Genomic DNA, 18,615 nt, shown 5'->3' on the forward strand with positions numbered 1-18,615 from the left:
GATCAATTGCATGGGGACTACAGTCAGTGCCTTGAAATGGTTCCGTTCCCAGCTCGATGCTTCCTGGGCTTACAATTCCCATCACGACCCCTCTCTTCCACATACAAGCCGCAGGAGAGATGCTGAGAGCTGCTTCAGACTGAAGAAGGCCCCAGAACATCCCCTGTTCGCCTTTTACCTCTTACTTTGATCTTTAATGTGCCCGAGCACTTGCTAAGAAAAACGCTGTTGATCTGGGGACGAACAACAGGACTGTGACCAAAACGCTGAATTAAAATATCTGAGACAAGTTGTTGCCCAGAAGCCCAAACAATTTTAATCTGATTCAACCTCAAGACACATATTTAAAAAAAAATTCCTTGCACCATCTGTTCCTTTGGTTAAGCATGAAATCGCTCCCTATAATTACGTTGCAGGAAAGATCCACTCTTACAGCATGGAGACGGGGGCAGGTGAAAGGCTCAGCCAGGATTGATAAACACATGGACACGCAGGGGTTTGTCTTTTTCTCAGTGGCCCGTATTCTGTGCTCCAAGAGGGACTTGATCCACCAGGGCTTCAAGCATACCTGTCATGGTTCCTGTTCTTTAATTCAAGAGACAGAAATCCATGAACTCGAAACAATGAGGGATGTGGAATTAACTTACTAATTACTAGTTGGTGAGTTACTGACTAATGCCCTTCTTTGTACCCGGCCTTGCACATGTTCTTACAACTCTGGGGGTAGACACGTGGTTGGTTTCATTTCATAGATTGGAAGACAGAGGCACGGGAGTATTGTTTCGTGCTAACACAAGTATCTGTGATCTGCAGAGAGCTATTTCTCACTTATAGAATAACACAGAAGATCTCTACTTATATAGCTCAACCTCCACAGTTTTGGATAACTGCTTCCACCATTGAGATAAGCCTGTTCTGGCCATGCTCAGAACTGGAGCTCAGACCGTGGGGTCTACCCTGGAGCACTGAGGACCAGGCGGACCTGAGCTGAAGTAACATCACCAAGACATTGTCACTGGCTGAGCCTTTAGACTATGTGGTGTGAGACCTCCTGAATTCCTTTGCCACCCCAGTCCTTCAACTTGAGATCTCTATGATATTGACTCTAAGGAATCTGGAAAAAAAGATGCTTCTCACCAGCACAGAGGAAGAAGTGGGCGCAAATAAGTGGAAAGCCACAGGGCTTCCAAAAGAGAGAAGCTGCCATATCCCTAACGTGTCTCTAGGACCGTCTACAGGTCTGATTCACACCTGGCTCATGCATTTTGTTTCTGGCAGAAGGTAGTGGAAAGAAGAAACAATTCAGTTCTCCTTCGAATGTTTTCATTCCTGGACCGCTGCCGATGGCAGGGGGCTCCAGTCGGTCAAGTGTGTTCTTCTGGCTCCTTGTGGGCCCTGCCTACGCTAGCCCAAGCGAGGGACTGCCCATGTGATCCCTCCCTACAGCCAGTGGGGCTTCCTCTGCGGGAGCCTGAGGAACCCAGAGCTGATGCTGCCTCCCCTCCTGGTTCCATGGCCACCTCAGTCACCTACATGCTCCACTGCAACAATCTTTTTACTGAAATTATGAAACATTTATTTCTCAGGGGAAATAAAGATTGGGCCTATAAAAAGAAAATTGAGTCAAATTGTTGGCTCATTAAGTCTTATATTTTTAAACTGCTTTATCCTTTTAGGTAATTTTTAAATAAAGTATATAATTGATATCTTGTTTAATAATTCAAAAGTGCTTCCATTATATATACACACACACACACGCACATATGAAAATATCTTTATTCATCCATCAATGGACATTTAGCTTGTTTTCATGCCTTGGATACTGTGAATAATGTCCAGCATGGTGAGTACAATTCACAAGATTGTATTATACACTTGAAATTTGCTGTAAAGAATGGAAATCGTAATTTCATGACCACATACACACACACCCCAAAACTGATAATTACATGAAGAGATGGAGCTATTAACTAACTTTACTGTGGGCATCAGTTCACAGTATATATGTGTATCACATCATCACCCTAAAGTGACACGTGTGATATGTCGACAGTCTCTCAGTAAAAGCTCAGGTACAAGAAGAAAACAAAAGAGCAGCTAGGGGAGTGACCTGCTTGCCTTGCTCCCAGCACTGAGGGCCAGTCCCCGCCTGTGCTCCCCGTAACAGCCCTCCCTGGGGGGCACGTCACAGGCAAAGAAAGATTTAGAGAAATTAAGAAACAAAATCAACCCAGTTGGTAGGATCTATCTGACTCCCAGGCTGGGTTCTTACCCCAACTATTATATACTTGTGTGTGTGTGTGTGTGCGCGCGCACGCGCGCGTGTGTGTGTGTGTGGTGTGATCAATCACTCAGTTGAGTCCGACTCTTTTGTGACCCCATGCACTGTAGCCCTCCAGGCTCCTCTGTCCATGGGATTTCCCAGACTTAAGAATACTGGAGTGGGTTGCCATGCCCTCCTCCTGGGGATTTTTCCAATTCAGGGATTGACCCTGCATCTCCTGCATTGCAGGCAGATTCTTCACCATCTGAGCCACCAGGGAAGCCCAACACTCTGGCAGCACCACAGTTATCTGGAGTGTTACCACAGTGGAAACTGGGGGAAGAAGACATGCGATCCCGCTGGATTATTTATTACAACTGCTTTAGGTCAAACAAGCTTCCCAGGTGGCTCTGCAGTAAAGAACCCGCCTGCCAATGCAGGAGATGCAGGTTCAATCCCTGGGTCAGGAAGATCCCCCGGAGGAGGAAATGGCAATCCAGTCCAGTATCTTGCCTGGAGAATCCCATGGACAGAGGAGTCTGGCGGGCTATAGCCTATAGCATCCCAAGAGAGACAGACATGACTGAGTGACTAAACAACAAAAAGGCTAAACAAGGAGTGGCGGCATACACCAACATTTATTTACTCAACAAAGTTTCTGTTGAGCATCTTCTCTGCTGGGGACACAGCAAACAACACACACAAAGCCCTGCCCTCACAAAGCTGGCTTTGCTCCAGCAGTGCCTCATTCAAAGCTTCGCTGGATCAGGGTGCTTATAATTCAGGTTAATAAATTGCTGTTCGGTTGCTCAGTCGTGTCTGACTCTTTGCAACCCTATGGACGGCTCACTAGGCGTCCCTGTCCTCTACCATCTCCTGGAGTTTGCTCAAACTCATGTCCATTGAGTGATGCCATCCAACCATCTCATCCTCTGGCACCCTCTTCTCCTGCCACTCTCAATCTTTCCCAGCATCAGGGTCTATTCCAATGAGCTGGCTCTTCACATCAGGTGGCCAAAGTATTGGAGCTTCAGCTTCAGCATCAGTCCTTCCAATGAGTATTCAGGGTTGATTTCCTTTAGGATGTATTAAATAAATGCTGATTATGGAAATGTTGATTGCAAACTCTGGTCCCCCACAAGGCGGGTCTGATTAGGTTTCCCAGGTGATGTGACAAGGCTTGTCATACTTGTGAAGACCCAGCCTTGGTCCAAGTGGTAAATAAGTGAGTCATCTCCACTCCGATGCTTAAAATACCTGTAAAAGGTAAAAAAACTGTTCTATTCCACACATGCTTGGAAGGTCTAACCCCCTTTTCTTTCCTGCTTCTTTGCTCCAGGCCATCCAGAGCCCACGAAGTTGCACAGCCAGTTGTCACGAAGACGATGAGGCTGTGATTGATGAATCGCAAGTCCCAGCCTGTTGCTCCCAAAGACAGGCTCCTCCCAGCCCTTCCAGCTCCCCTGAGATCCAAGCCAGCAGGAGGAACATGCAGCCCCCGAATCGCTGAGGCCCCTCCTATTCCGCTTCTGCCTCACCGCCAGGGCCTCTTCCACGATGGCCTGTAACCAATCGTCCATCGAGACCTACGAATACCTGCTGCCCAACGGGAGCCACGAAGGGGACTCCAGGATGCCCCCACCGCCCGCCACGCTCAGGATGTCCCTGGCGGTCCTCATGATGCTGATGGTCGTGGTGGGGTTCCTAGGCAACGCGGTGGTCTGCATCATCGTGTACCAGAGGCCGACCATGCGCTCCGCCATCAACCTGCTGCTGGCCACGCTGGCCTTCTCGGACATCATGCTGTGCTTGTGCTGCATGCCCTTCACGGCCGTCACCCTCGTCACTGTCCACTGGCACTTTGGGGACTCCTTCTGCCGGCTCTCAGCCGCGCTCTACTGGTTCTTCGTCCTGGAGGGCGTGTCCATCCTGCTCATCGTCAGCGTGGACCGCTTCCTCATCATCGCGCAGCGCCAGGACCGGCTGAATCCCCGCCGGGCCAAAGTAATCATCGCCGCGTCCTGGGCGCTGTCCTTCTGCGTCTCGGCGCCGGCGCTGGCCGGCTGGACGCTGGTGGAGGTGCCGGCGCGGGCCCCACAGTGTGTGCTGGGCTATACCGAACTCCCGGCCGGCCGCGCCTACGTGCTGACTCTGGTGGGCGCCGCCTTCTTCATTCCCTTTGCGGTGATGCTCGGCGCCCACTTGGGCGTCCTGCACGCGGTGCGCAAGAACGCGGTGCGTGTGCACAACCAGTCCGAGCGCCTGGACCTGCGCCGGCTGCCCCGCGCCTGCCTGCGGCGGCTGCGGCGGCAGCAGCAGCAGGCCAGCCTGGACCTGAGTTTCAAGACCAAGGCCTTCACCACCATCTTGATCCTCTTCGTGGGCTTCTCGCTGTGCTGGCTGCCGCACTCGGTGTACAGCCTGCTGTCCGTGTTCAGCCGGCGCTTCTACTGCGGCCCCTCTTTCTACGCCACCAGCTCCTGCGTGCTGGGGCTGAGCTACCTCAAGTCCGTCTTCAACCCTATCGTCTACTGCTGGCGGATCAAGAAGTTCCGCGAGGCCTGTCTGGAGCTGCTGCCCCCCACCTTCCAGATCCTCCCCAAAGTGCCTGAGCGGATCCGGAGGCGAATCCAGCCGAGCACCGTGTACGCGTGCACGGAGAACCAGTCCGCGGTTTAGGGGAGGGCCGAGCAATAGCCACCATCTACCCCTCACTTGACTTCCTGGGACTCCCGAGCAGTCAGCGCTTAGCACAAAGGGACCCGCTGGTCACCAGGGAAACGGGCTCCCGCGTTTGCACGATGAATTATTTCTGTTTCTTGCTGCGGAACATTAGTGCAGACCTGCTGGAAACCCGAAGGCCATCAGGACCAAAGGGGAGATGCGTGCAGTGATGCAGGTGGTGGCGGTTTAGTCGCTAAGTCGTGTCCGACTATTTCGACCCCATGGACTGTAGCCTCCCAGGCTCCTCTGTCCATGGGATTTTCCAGGCAAGAATACTGGAGTGGGTTGCTATTTCCTTCTCCAATGAACCTTCCTGACCCAGGGATCAAACCCGGGGCCTTCTGCACTGCAGGCAGATTCCTTACCAACTAAGCTATGAGTGATGCCTGAGTTGGGCTGAAAGTTAGGGAGGAAGGGGAGCAGTAGGGAGGTTGGCTGAGTGGCAGGAGGAAGGCTCTGTGAGCCCTCTCCAGGCCTGCCTTGGAGACACCAGGGTGCCCTGTTCTGATGTGAGAAACCCCGGTGCGTCCATCTCTGGGTGGTCAGGCATTGTCCGCGGCGCCAGCATCCTCCACAGGCGTTGGTGTCTGTGTGTGTGTGGTGGAAGCATGCAGAGTTCTTTATGTTGGTCAGATGGGCATTTGGGGTGATCCCAAACCATCATTTCTGGAAACCAAAGTCACATAGGAGGCAGAGGGGCCCTGGGCCTTTCAGCTCCCGTGTGACACAGGGGAGACCTTGGTGGCTCGAAGCCCAGAGAATGTTCGAGGGCAGCTCAGCTGAGAGGAGAAGCCCACCCCACTGCTCATGCATGTCCTCAACCCTCCTCCCCGCCATGGCCCCTTACCTGAAGCCACCTCTGGGCCAGCGGTGACAGCCCTGCCCCTTCTCTTCTTCCTGCTTCCTGCCCCGCCCCACCTGGCCCTCCTTCCATCTGACCAATGAGCGGGTACCACATGCCTTGTCCTGCTGATTCATCATTTCAGTACTTGTGTTGACTTGCTTTCAGGCTCAGAAGTGGCTGGGGGCTTTGTTTACATGTTTCTCGTGATGCCCTGAGGCCCGCCACATCACCCTGTCACAGCGGCGGGAATACAACCCCCACTGGGCTGCCTTTGTGACCTCTGTGTTCCTCTACCTCACGCAGGGCTGCAGGAGTCTGACCGCTGTAGCCTGGGCCACCTCCCCGGGACCCTGGGACCCCGGTCCCCCAGCCCAGGCAGGACCGTGATCCAGAGGGCAGATGCTTGGAGGGGACCCTTCTGCTTGTCCTGGGCACTGGGCCTCTACGCCCTGGGCCACTGTTACCACCAGGAGCTTCCACTGCTGAGAGTGACTTTCCTGAGTTCAGGGCACACGGTTGGTTCTGTGGACTGTCCTTACACTTTCAGATCTGAAGAGAGTGGGAGATTTAAAGAGAAATGTAGAAAACATGATTCCAAGCCCAACTCAGTTAGAAACTAGTCATGCGACCTTGCTGGTTTCTCCCCAGTTTCTCTGGGCTTTGGTTTCCCCATCCCTGAGAAAGCAGGTCTAGAAGGTCTCCAAGGTCCCAGCCACCTCTCACACACTCTCATTCTGAAATGCGTATGTTTTCCACTCGTCGACACCACACCCCCCGCCTGCGTTTATCTATCATTAATTAAGTGCCTAAGAGGTGCAAGGCACTGTGTGGTTGGGGGGGTGGGAGGGGCTGGGCCTGGAGGCAGATGTCAGAGTTATCTCAGGATAATCAGGACTCACATTTGGCGCAAGAACTCAGATGCTCCCCGTGTGTATTTCTTCTCGTTTCCTTTCCAAGGCTGTATCACCAGACTAGCTCCTCATTCTCCTCCTGTGACAGAAGCAAAAAAGAAAGATAACACAGTTTACACTCCTCTAAGCCCAGAGGAGTTCTTTTCCAGAAAATAGTTGGCACTTTTCTCACCAACCTCACCCTCCCTTTATACACTGACCCAGAGCCCCTGGACCCTTTTATACTCAGAGAGGGAGAGAGAAGTGACAGAGAGAGAGCTGAGAGAGAGGTTGATTGAAGATGGGCAGTTGGTGTGTGATTGATTGAGGTGTGTCCCTCACGTCTGTGTCCTGTGAGCCCCCAGCAAGGTCAGGGTTTGCCCTCAGTCCCCACGAGGCAGAGCTGCATGGCCTTGGTGGTGTCCGAGAGCACAGCCCGCCCGCCAAAGGGACGGAGCCTCTGGGCACCTCCCCACTGGTGGCCGTTTAAGAGAATGTTCTTCAGGAGCCTTGAGTAAAAGAGAAATCCCCAAACTTAATGAATGAAGGTACCAAAATTTACATCAATCAGTGTTATATGATGTGTGTTGGACAGTAATATATATGTTTCAAAGTAATAATTTTGTATATATTTTAAATAAAGTATTATTGTTCTTTCCGTGTAGAAGGCTGTGTTCTTGCCAAAATTAGTGCCAGGGCCATGATAGCAAGACAGGTATCTGGGGTCAAACATCTCCTAAGACACAATCACTTCCTAGAACTTGTAAGCTATTAACGGAGCTGCAACGACTGAAAGACATTACTGATTAGATGACCAATGGGAGATTCAGCAGTAGGGAATCTCCTACTGCAAGGCAGCACCCATGGTTTTAATAAAACTCTCCACCCTGCTCAGTAATTCCAACTAGCTAGTTTCACCTCTGACTTTTTTTTTTTTTTTTTTTTTTGGCTGTGGTGGGTCCTCCTTGTGGCAGCAGGCTTCTCTTGTGGAGCACAGGCTCTATAGCACACGGGCTCAGTAGCTGTGGCTTGTGGGATCTTAGTTCCCGGACCAGGGATCGAACCTGCATCCTCTCCCTTGGAAGGCAGATTCTGAACCCCTGGACCTCCAGGGAAGTCCCTTACCTCTGACTTTCATTTTGCCGCCTTCATGATTCCCTCCAGCCTCGCTGAGCCTTCAGTGAACCTTGTCCTAAAATCCTATGTAAATAGCAAGCTCTTGTTTCCTTCCCTGCCACCCGCAGGGTGACCACAGCTTCTTCATTCTTACACGATCTGGATGTAACCTCCCCTAGGGTCCCTAGCCCTCCCTTTTCTTGAGCAGTTTGAGAGCACTGGCCTGGTGAAAGATGTTGGAACACAAGAGCATGGTGGGTGTGTGTGTTTCTGTGAGTGTGTGAGTGTGCACTTGCATGCACATGTATGCAATATTTGGGGTGGGCATCCAAGGTCACTCACTGCACCAGGCAGTCCTAGTTCACCTCCCGCTGTCTGCCCTGTGGTCCTGGAGGAGCCGGGGATAAGGTGTTCCAGGAATAGGAGAAGTGCTGGAGCACGCCTAGCTCCAAGGGAACCAGGGAGAGACTCACAGGGCATTTTCCTACTTAGCCCGATGGGAGCAGAAAGAACTCGTCCGAATGGAAACGAGGTGTGACTGGAACAATACCTTCTGCATCAGGAATCCGAGGATGCCAATACACCGGCTCAGGCTGGATGTGTCCAGGTAAACTCCTAACGACCCCCAAGGCTGGGGTGGTAAGGATGATTCCTTTCCCAGGATCCACGTGGTCCAGCTCCCCTGGCTCCCTCCTGCTGCCTCTGGTCTGGCAGCCGCTGTCCCTTCACCAACTATCCCAGCTGGAAAAAAAATAGCCAACTTCGTTTTCAGAAGCATGTTTGAAAAGACAGGTTTGCTGCTCCTTATGAAGTGTCCTCTGGGGACTCGTTTCTCATTTCCTCCCTCATTGAAATGCTGCCATCGTCTCCCCTCCTGACGGTGTTTGGCTGCAGTGTCATGACGACTTCGAATGTTTTATTAAACCGTGAAGAGAGGGTCAGGCACCTCTCCATAAAAGACAAACAGGACTGAATAATTTTAGAAATGCACATGGAAAAGTGCAAAGCCCTAATTTGCTTTCAAGGCGTACAGAGAGGTAAGGGAGAAACAGTGTGGGAGGCAGGAGGCTCTGACTCCCCAAGGCTGCCACCGGCTCGGATTTGCGGGCCCTCCCAGGAATTAGGCGGTCCAGGCTGCTGGGAAGTGCTCCCGGGGAGCAGGCAGCTGAGGTGCAACTGCTCAGGCCACACTCTGTGTGGTCACTCGTGGGGTCTCCCTTGCTCTCTTAGGGTGATATTCCACCCAACTTTTGTCCACCAGCGTCTAAATCTTCATTATACCTTTGTAAAATCTCCATTATACCCTCTCCTGCCCTCAGATCCTTTTCACTGTCTGGCCCCCTTCTCCGTTTTCCTTGAGTCTTCCCTTCTCAAATGATGCAATAAGCAGGTATAGGCAGGTTCTTAACTAGACACAAGGTGATGCTATACTTTAAAGTTTAGATTTAGATTCTGTAAGAGAATGGCGTACTTGCCATCCTTATGAATGAATGTTCCCTAGGTTTAAGACAAGTTTTAAAAATAATACCTAATGATTTTTTTAAAAAATTATTATAGAGGTAATTTTCTCCTTGTAGAATGAAACCTCTTTTTTACCCAAAGTTGAAGATTCTCTAGTTTAAAAAAATTACATTAAAAGTAGATTTTTTTTTTTTTTTTTGGTAAAATTTAGATTATACTCTTCCACAACTTGGGCTTCCATGGTGGCTTAGTGGTAAAGAATCTGCCTGCCAATGCAGGAGACACAGGTTCTATCCCTGGGTCTGATAGTTCCCATGGAGAAAGAAATGGCAATCCACTCCAGTATTCTTCCCTGGGTAATCTCATGGACAGAGGAGCCTGGTGGGCCACAGTCCATGGGGTTGCAAAGAGTCAGACACTACTTAAGGACCAAACAACAACTTCAACAGCACTGTTTTGAAAAAGAATCTAGAAATCGATCTGGGGGCTTCCTTATAGTGAATATTCATTGGAAGGACTGGTGCTGAAGCTGAAGCTCCAATACTTTGGCCACCTGATGTGAACAGCCAACTCACTGGAAAAGACCCTGATGCTGGGGAAGATTGAGGGCAGGAGAAGTGGGTGACAGAGGATGAGACTGTGATGGACATAATTTGAGCAAACGCTGGAAGACAGTTAAGGACAGGGAAGCCTGGCGTGTTGTAGTCCTTGGGGTGGCAAAGGGCTGGACACGACTTGGCGACCACGCACACACAAACATCCTCGGAATATATTCAGGGCCAGAAAGCGAAGGGCAGAAAGTTTCTTTAGGAATATCTGGCTAAAGGTGACCTGTCAGAGAAGTAACCAGAAATCTCCTTTGTTGAACTGTGCAGGGCAGGATGAATCCAAAGGCCTTAAGGTGTCCAGGAGCACCTAAAGACTTCGCAGGAGACAGAAGTGCATCGCTTACAATTTAGTGAAGTAACACCTAAGGATTTTCGAGGCGGCCAACACAAGTCCTTGATGGAGCTGGGAGGGGCCGCCAGGGCGGAGGACTAAGTTCTAGGAGCCCCTTAGGCTGGATGCCCTGGGGGTGGAAGCCATCCTCTCACCAAGACAGCTTTTATTTAAAAAAACAACTACAGGAGGAACAAAGAATTAAAAGGATTTTTAATAAAATCAACAAGTTTACATTTGTACATCTTGTGTATTTCGGACCCATCCAGGGGTTAAAGGGTAAAGGGCCAGGTCTCCATAGGAGGGCGAGCAGGAAGCCCAGGCCACCCTGGCTGTGTGATGGGCAGGGACTTGAGGGCGGGACCCAAGGCCCCGGATCCCCTTCAAGCACACCCTGGGTCCTTCCAGCTCGGAGCACAGGCCCAAGGCTCCATAGCCCACGCGACCCTCCCATGGGGATGCCTGATAAGCTACAGCAGATTAACAGCTCATGAAATTAAAGTCTTGCCCAGAGAATATTAATGTCAGCTGTGTCCACTTCATGCTGTTTTAACTAGGTAGGTGACACCAAACTGACCCAGGGAGGAAAGGAACGAGTGATGGTTCTAATTCCTCTAATCAACGGTACGATCACAAAAGAGCAGGCCTCTGGAAAGAACCATGAACATTTAAAAATATAATTTGAGAAAGGGGCCTGGTCAGTGGGGGTGCTGATTAGAGAGGCAAGGTTTTTACAATTCAGCACAGGGTCACAGAATCCTGCTGCATTTGAGGGCTCAGTAGAGATAGAAAACTGTTCAACTTTAGTTCCATTATTCTAAAGGATAACAAACGTCAAAATATCGATCAAAGTGTGGAACAAAGAAAGACCTGTGCCCCCGAGTTAGGAACCAGGAGGCTTTTCCGGGATTGTGCCCATCTTGTGGAGAGAAACAGTGCCTTCAGAAGTGCAGAATTCCAAGTCCTAGCTGCTCGTTCTCTGAGGCATAAACCCAAACTCACAAGCTGTAAGGATAGCGTCCCCAGGAACAGGACCGTGCCTTCACAGCCGCCTGCAGGGCAAGACTCGTGACTCGGCTTTGACTGCCAGTATTGCACACAGCACGCAGCCGAGCCGCAAGAATTTCTTCATCATTGACTCTTTATAGAGACTGAGACACAGCAGGGAGGGTGAGTGGGTGCCTGTGCTTCCCGGCCCCTTCGAATCACAAGAGGGATGAGAACACGGACGGTTATTAGTACAGATCCTTTCTACAGGTGGGTGAGCTCTACACCTGGTCCATAAGGCCTGGGCTGAGGACACAGGCCAGGTCTGGGGGTCCTCCCATCACACACACAGGCTGATGCATATCTGCCAAGCTTCATGGTAGGGGTCATGGCATCTTTCTTCTTAGTCCCTGATGGTCGGTCAGTCATCAGCAGGACGAAATTCAGAGGAGGGCAGTGAAGTAACCACAGCGTCAGCTTCCCCGAGATGCTGGACAGAGAGGCAAGAGTGGATGCGGGCCTGCGATGCCGAGGTTGCGGGAGACTTGTGTCCTGTGTGTCTGGGAAGCCGCAGGACAGGCGTGTAAAGTGCTGGGAGGTAAGGCAGCCTGCCTGGGCTTCCTTGTGGGGGCAGCGCTCCCCCGGGAAGGGTGACGACCCCCAGTGCAGGAGAAGCTGTCACCCACAGCCCAGCCCGCCCAGCATGGAGGCGACCACCAGCAGCCCCAGCAAACACACCCGGCTTGTGCTCACACCTTTCCCTTTTAACTTCCCAAGTGATCAAGGGCAGATATGTTTTCATAAGGAAAACTGTCCCTAGTGAACATGATGGGTGAATTTCCAAACTAGAGAAAAACCACGAAGAGAACAGAACTTCAAATAAAAGGTTCTGCTCGACCATGTGAATCGTGGAGTTTCAAACCAGCAGGCCACACGCCGTGGGTTCCCACCCCCGCCGACGACTCCAGACCCGAGAGCAGCTCTTCCAGGCGCGTCCGCGGCTTCTCGGAGCCTCATTCTCGAGACAGCCAGAAGGGAACGAATTTACCCCAAAAGGAAGGGTGGGGCACCCAGGCAGATCTTTTGGGGGCTGGTAGCCAGATGGGAAGTGGAAAGGAACAAAAATTCCTCCCCAAGGTCAGCCGTCCTGCAGGGCAGAGGCAGAGCCCAGGTGTGGCCGGTGGGCAGGCAATCAGGATGGAGAGCTGGGTTCTCCAGCCACTCACCGACCAGGATGAGATCACCGCTGTTACCCTGGAGCAGACGATTCCAGTGTGGACACGCGTCTACAGATCAGGGCGAGGGGTGGGGGTCTGACTTGTTTGGGCTGTACAGGAAGGCTCACTTCCTCAGGGAGCAGACGTCTGTTGTGGGCGGCGAGGTCCCTGGACGCGGAAACCTGGCATGTCTCTATTGGAGGGACTGTCCATTTCCATCCGAGGTAGGGGGCTGGCCCCAGCCTGTTTCCCGTGGACCGAATTCCCCCAGCACCCAGTGACGGCCGACAGAGCACAGTCACAGCCTCCCATCTGCACACCCGGCAGGCTAGCTGAGGACCCAAGGCCCTGCCTCTTCAAGTCCGAGCCCCGGCGCTGGGGGAGCTGGGCTCTGTGTGTCTGCTGGCCGCGCAGTGGGTGTGGACGAGACCGCCGTTGGGGTACCTAATGAACACAGGCTCGAGGAAGGGGTTTTGGCACATCTGGCAAAGCTTTTTGTCTGAGAGTCGAACGAAGCTTCCTTTCAGCTTCATCTGCAGAAAGAAAAGATGGAGATGTCTGTGACCAGTTTTCAGAGCTGATGAGCATCACCCCCTGGGTAGTTATTAAAGTCATCCCTGGTGGGGACAGCTTGAACATCAAATTCTGGAAACAGAATCTCAGCAGTGAAAATAAACAAAACTATCCTCAGGAACTAGAAAAATCAAAAAAGCTACAAAACTGCCTTCTTATTTTTCAAAAGTAATTGCTTCTTCTCTGGTTGAGGCATTGTTCACCAAGATCCTCTCTCAAACGTTCTCTGAGCCCTGATGCTTTCAAAAAAGTCATTATGCAGTCATGGGGCGTTAGCGCTGACGAGGCCAAGAAAGTCATCTAATTCCTGCTACCCCTGTCTGCACACCAGAAAAGTGAGGCCAGATAAGAGACGCGGTCCAAGCCACGTGGTCTGTCCATAGCACATTCATGACCTGTCCCAGGACACTTAATTTCCTTTCTTTAAAGGTAATTAACGAAACTAATACAACTTTATCATTTCCTGTCTGAAACACAGGACTTGAGTTCTGTAAGTTAAAAGCCTTTCTGCACAATTCACGTGAGTAAACCCAGCAAGTCAGCCTGTTGGTGGCTTGGGGAATCACCATATTTGTTAGTTTCTTTAGTCGTTCAACAACATTTGATGCCGTCAAGACGACACCAGCCTTGGCTCAGGAATGTGGAGATCAGTAAAGGAAGCTCCTGCCCTCAGAGTACCCAAAGCCTCACAGGGGAAGGGACACCACAGGCGCGGCACTGGGTGAGCACACGGGGTGCTAGTCTGCTTAGAGGGATGGGAAGGCTTCACAGGGGAGAGAGGTTAGCTTGGGTTTCAAGGAGGCATTCACCAGGCACAAAAGGAAGAGATGGGACACAGGCAGAGGAACCGGTGGACATCAAGGCTGTCTGAATGGAACAGCAGGCCCACTGCTCCTTCCACGTGTCCTGGAAACAGTGAGATGGGCAAGGACTGGTCAGAGGAGGGAGGCCAGATCCTCCAGACCTCAGCTTCTCCACTGGGGGAGGTCAAGGATGTCTCCCCAGCGGGAGAAACCTGCAGATTCCTGCTCTGGAGGGACATCCTGCCAGCCGCAGGGCACACGCAGGGCCTCACCAGAGAGGAGCTTCTGATGACCTGGGGCTGCTATGGACTGAATGCCTGTATCTCTCCCTACGTGGACGCCCTGACTCCCAGCGGGACGGTGTTTTGAGGCGGGGCCCCCATGATGGCTGCACGGCCCTTAGAGGAGGCTGGTGCCCACGCCTGGACATGTGCACATAGCAAGGATGGGGCCTCCCAAAGCACTGAATCAGTCGGCACCTTGACTCCAGGCTTCCAGCCTCCAGACAGGGAGAACTGTTTGTGAGTCATCTGAGCCCCTGGCCTGTGGGGTTTGCTCTTATCTGTTACAGAAGCCCTGGAGGATGGAGACAGGATGAAGAATGGGGCTCTGAACCGGCCTGTGGTCCACACCTGGCTCCTGTGTGCTTTCTGTGACACCCCACATCCCTGCACCCCCTTCTGTGAAAGGGGACAGTAACAGCCAATTCTGCACGGACGTGCTGGATGGACGGAGTGACACCGTGACCTGCGGTGTGGACTGGGGCCTGGCCACAACCTCCCCCTGTTCTCCTGATCGCTGGTGTCTGCAGGGCGGGAGACTGCCCCGACCTCACCACTGCCAGCCTAGCTCCCACAGCTGTGTCTGCATGAGTAACCCACACATGCCCTGTGTCGAAGTCATAGAGAAGAAAACAGACCAAGACTGTTTTTCCAGGGTTAACATCAACGTTAAACGTCTCAACCAGGAGGGCCGAGCTCTCACCTTGTCATATTTGTGGATGAGGTTTTCCGATCTGGCCAGGCCCACGGCCACCTGCGCGGTCCTCCGGGCGTGGATGCCGTCCCGCATGGCGCCCATCAGGAACGGGCGGAGCAGCTGCACTGACCACGTGCCCGGCAGTAGCTGCAGCACCTGGGCTGCGTCGAACTCCACGGCGCGGCGGTTCAGCAGGTCCACGGCAGCCACGGTCCGCGCGGGTGGGGCAGGGCCAGGGCCCAGGTAGACAGCCAGCAGCAGGTGGAAGAGCCGCTGGCGGTAGGGTGGGTCGCGGCCCTCAGAGCGCCAGAGGCAGTAGTCCTCTGCTGCCGGGAAGTCCGCCAGCTCGTGGACCAGGATGCGCAATGCCTCCTCATGCTGCTCCAGTTTCCCGTGCAGGATGGCGCTCTCCAGGGGCAGCCCGGCGCCCCGGGTCCTGTCTGCGGGGTGGGACCTGCCAGTGAGGGACTGAAGCGCCCGTGCCAGGCGGGGGACATCCAGCCTTGCACCTGCCCGCCAGCACCGTGAGCTTAAGAGTGCCCAAAGCAACTCTGGCTACATGGAAACCCCGAGACACCACCACCCAGGCTGCCTGTGCTCAGCTGCTCAGTCGTCCAACTCTTTTGCGACCCCATAGACTGTAGCCCACCAGGCTCCTCTGTTCATGGGATTTCCTGGGCATGAATTCTAGAATGGGTTGCCATTTCCTCCTCCAGGGGATCTTCCCGACCCGGGGATCAAACCTGTGTCTCCTGCAGTGGCAGGCAGATTCTTTACTGCTGAGCCACTGAGAAGTCCCCCAGGCTGCCCAGACACCCCTAAACACTGCCACTCTGGCTACCTGGACACCACCTTGGGTAACAGAGTTTGGGGGTGTCTAGGTACAGGAGGACTGCCAGGTGCCTTGGGACAAAGTTCTTCACGGGAACATCATTCAGGCCTGAGTCATGTACTTCTTTCCGGCCATGAGGTCAGTGTCAGTGAATCAACAATATACACTAAATACAGCATTTTCAACAGAACACACATAAACAAGGTTAGGTATGGATGGAAACATGTGGCCAGTGGTTTGCCAGGCCTGATGGTGTAGTGCCTGTGAGTTCAATTGTGGGGTCTATACAGGACACACCTCCCATGAACCATGAGAAAGGACTGTAGCTAATGCTCAAAAACTAGAGTTAAATGCTGCTAAAGAGAAATATTTTAACCCAGTAAGGACAACTTGGAAATCCCACAGTGCCCATAGAGTAGGAGACAGTTCACTCTGCCAGACAACATGGACACTGTGGCCCCTGCCCTGGAGGAAGTGAAAACTGGACCCCCTCCAGGAAGGATGCCTTCCTCCCAGCCTGGAGTGGCTGAGTGGGCTGCTGGGGGTAGTGCCAGCCAGCAAAGTCATGGTTACAGCCTGAGCCTCAGAAGGAACTGATCAGAGGGCTTCAAAGCCGAGTGAGCAAGTTCAAAGCAGCTCTGCTCAGCGAATGCACAGACCTCCCAGCACCCTGCGCAGCCTCTGGGTCATTGGCTAAAGGGCCTATCTGTGGCCAGAGGGCAGAGGACAGATGGGAGGCACCCCTGGCCTCCGGGAGGCTGACTCGGTGCCACAGAGGCTCACAGACCGCCGCCTTGTCCCCCCCGCACCCTGTGACGTTTATCCACAGAGGCTACGTGGGTCCACTCACCCATCAGAAAGTGGACTCGGTAGAGATCAGATTCCTGGAGCAGGCGTCGCAGCTTCGCCTGCGTCTCAGTCACTTCTGCATCCTTGTCGGGGGTGCAGGGCCTCTGCTGCAGCACCTCGTCCAGGTAGAGGACAGCCAGGTGCGTATGGTACTCCTCCTTCTGCAGGACAGGGGCGAGCAGACCGGCAGCATGTGCAGGGGGCCTGAAGACCACCCCACCCCCACCCCTGACGGCATGTGTGGGAGCCCAGATGTGTGACGTGAGCAGGGGCTCCAGGTCAATAGAATGCAAGTACTGGAGAGAAAGCTTTCAGAAAGCATGATGGAGGAGCTGAATATAAACTTTATGGGAGACTGCCCTGGGGTCCGGTGGTCAAGGCTTCACCTTCCAACGCAGGGGACGCAGGTTTGATCCCTAGTCGGGGAGCTAGGACCCACATGCTGGGGGGCAACTAAGCCCACAGGAAAGAGCCCGCATGCCACAAGGAAGATGCCACGTGCCACAACTGAGACCCAGTGCAGCCTAATAAATAATAAATAGAATGAAACAGAATCTAGGGGAAAGTATCTCATTCTGAGAAGTAAGGGCCACAGGATTTAGGTAAGGCCCACAAGATTTAGCTGCCTCCAAAGAAAGGAAGCTTCACTAATTTCCTTTAAGAATAATAACAAGGAAGAAAAACAAAGAAGAAAAATGAAAGTGGATGGGACAAGAGGTGGAGGGTGAAAACAAGCCACCTGGGCCTCTGGTCTCTTTCACAAATGTCTGGTTCCCTCTCTGACCTCCCACAAGTACAGATTGAGCGCCAGGAACATAAGACGTTCAGTTAGACCCATTGGCCAAGTTCAGGTCCCCATGGGGCCCCTGCAAACCCACGACGTTGGCCTGAGAGCCGGGCCTCACCTGCAGTCTCCTTTCTGTGACGAGATGCTCCAGGTACTTAACCAGGGCTTGAGGGTATTTCTTAAGGCAACTGATGATATCATCTGGGTTAAAACCACTCTGCTGTTCGTCTAGTGGTCTCTTGGTGAAAACCTGAACTCCGACCTGAAAGAAAAGTAGCCATTTGGTCAGCGTGCTTTTCAAAGACCCCATCTTATCTTTATTGTGAGCGCTGCATGCTTTGGGTAAAAGCACTGTCAAAATCGTGATGATTCAGAAAACCAGAGCAGTGTGGAGTGCTGACAGAGACAGGAAATGACCCAGAGCTCCCGCTGGGCCTTCTAAAAAAGCTGGGGGTGGACTTCCCTGGTGGTCTAGTGGTTAAGGCTCCGCCTTTCAAGGCAGGGTGTGCAGGTTCAATCCTTGGCTGGGGAGTGAAGATCCCACACACCTCAGGGGCAAAAGACCCCACACATAAGACAGAAGCAATACTGTAACAAATTCAATGAAGACTGTGAAAGTGGTTCACATTAAAAAAAAAAATCTTAAAAATAAATAAATAAAAGGCTTGGAAACTAAAGAACCACACATTTATATAGCGGGTTTCCACAATCTGTGAAACGACAGCTTTGTTACACTCAGATCAAGCAAAAGAAAGACGTCCACTTATGGTAAGTGAAAGAGGATATAAGCGGCTGAAGATTCAGTCAACTTGGTTCTCCAGATGCCCCGACAGACTGTGTGCCTGACCCGCGAGGGACCCCAGCATCTCCAGGCCGCCTCCCGACAGTCACTGGAGCTCGTAGTACAACACTATCTTCCAAGAAATGCTACTGAGGTGGTGGGGGTCGGGGGGAGCGTGTCCCTGGACTTACACATGCACGCTCCGTCTCTCACACACACACACACACTCCACAACCCCAAAACACAGCATAGCTCTGATGAGCATGGACTCCGAGTTCTATGAGCCAGGACCCAAGTCTCAGTTCCACCATGTGACCAGCCTGGAGACGCTTCCCCAGCCCGTCTGAACACACCGCCCGCCTGCAAAGGCACTGCTGAAGCACGAACCTCCTGACTCCTCTGCAGGGCCCAGTCGGCATGCCGCCACACGAGGTCGGGGTCAGTGTTGTAGGTGAGGAAGTCCACGATGTACTCGTACAGGTCTGAGCGCGTGGAGTCCTGAACGTCCCCGTTCACGATGCTCACCCAGAGCTGGAGGGGCGGAGCCGGGACGGGTGGGATCGAAGGACAC

General features: G+C 52.6%; 2 protein-coding genes across 3 annotated transcripts in view; one reads left to right on the forward strand and one right to left on the reverse strand.

The window, feature by feature from the left end:
- GPR45 (G protein-coupled receptor 45) overlaps positions 1-6,148 on the forward strand; it is a 41,981-nt gene extending 35,833 nt beyond the window's left edge. Inside the window, exon 2 of the mRNA XM_006067893.4 lies at positions 3,603-6,148. Within this exon, the coding sequence (XP_006067955.3) occupies positions 3,821-4,942 (1,122 nt within the window). The 5' untranslated portion in view covers positions 3,603-3,820 and the 3' untranslated portion in view covers positions 4,943-6,148. The remainder of the gene's footprint in view (positions 1-3,602) is intronic.
- A 4,285-nt stretch (positions 6,149-10,433) lies between these two features.
- The window catches only part of TGFBRAP1 (transforming growth factor beta receptor associated protein 1), a 33,922-nt gene continuing 25,740 nt past the window's right edge, over positions 10,434-18,615 (reverse strand). The window contains exons 8-13 of one of the 2 annotated variants that reach the window (XR_003102146.3): positions 18,432-18,575; positions 17,382-17,525; positions 16,478-16,637; positions 14,802-15,235; positions 12,451-12,974; positions 10,434-11,784 (exon numbers count right to left, since the gene is read on the reverse strand). Coding sequence is in view for 1 of the 2 variants with exons in the window: in XM_025260778.3 (XP_025116563.2) it covers positions 12,798-12,974; positions 14,802-15,235; positions 16,478-16,637; positions 17,382-17,525; positions 18,432-18,575 (1,059 nt within the window). In the remaining variant the exon portion in view is untranslated. Of the gene's footprint in view, positions 12,975-14,801; positions 15,236-16,477; positions 16,638-17,381; positions 17,526-18,431; positions 18,576-18,615 lie in introns of both variants that reach the window. The other variant, XM_025260778.3, reaches the window with a different exon arrangement.

Source organism: Bubalus bubalis, chromosome 12 (genome assembly GCF_019923935.1).
Source record: "Bubalus bubalis isolate 160015118507 breed Murrah chromosome 12, NDDB_SH_1, whole genome shotgun sequence".
NCBI classification, from domain to species: domain Eukaryota; kingdom Metazoa; phylum Chordata; class Mammalia; order Artiodactyla; family Bovidae; genus Bubalus; species Bubalus bubalis.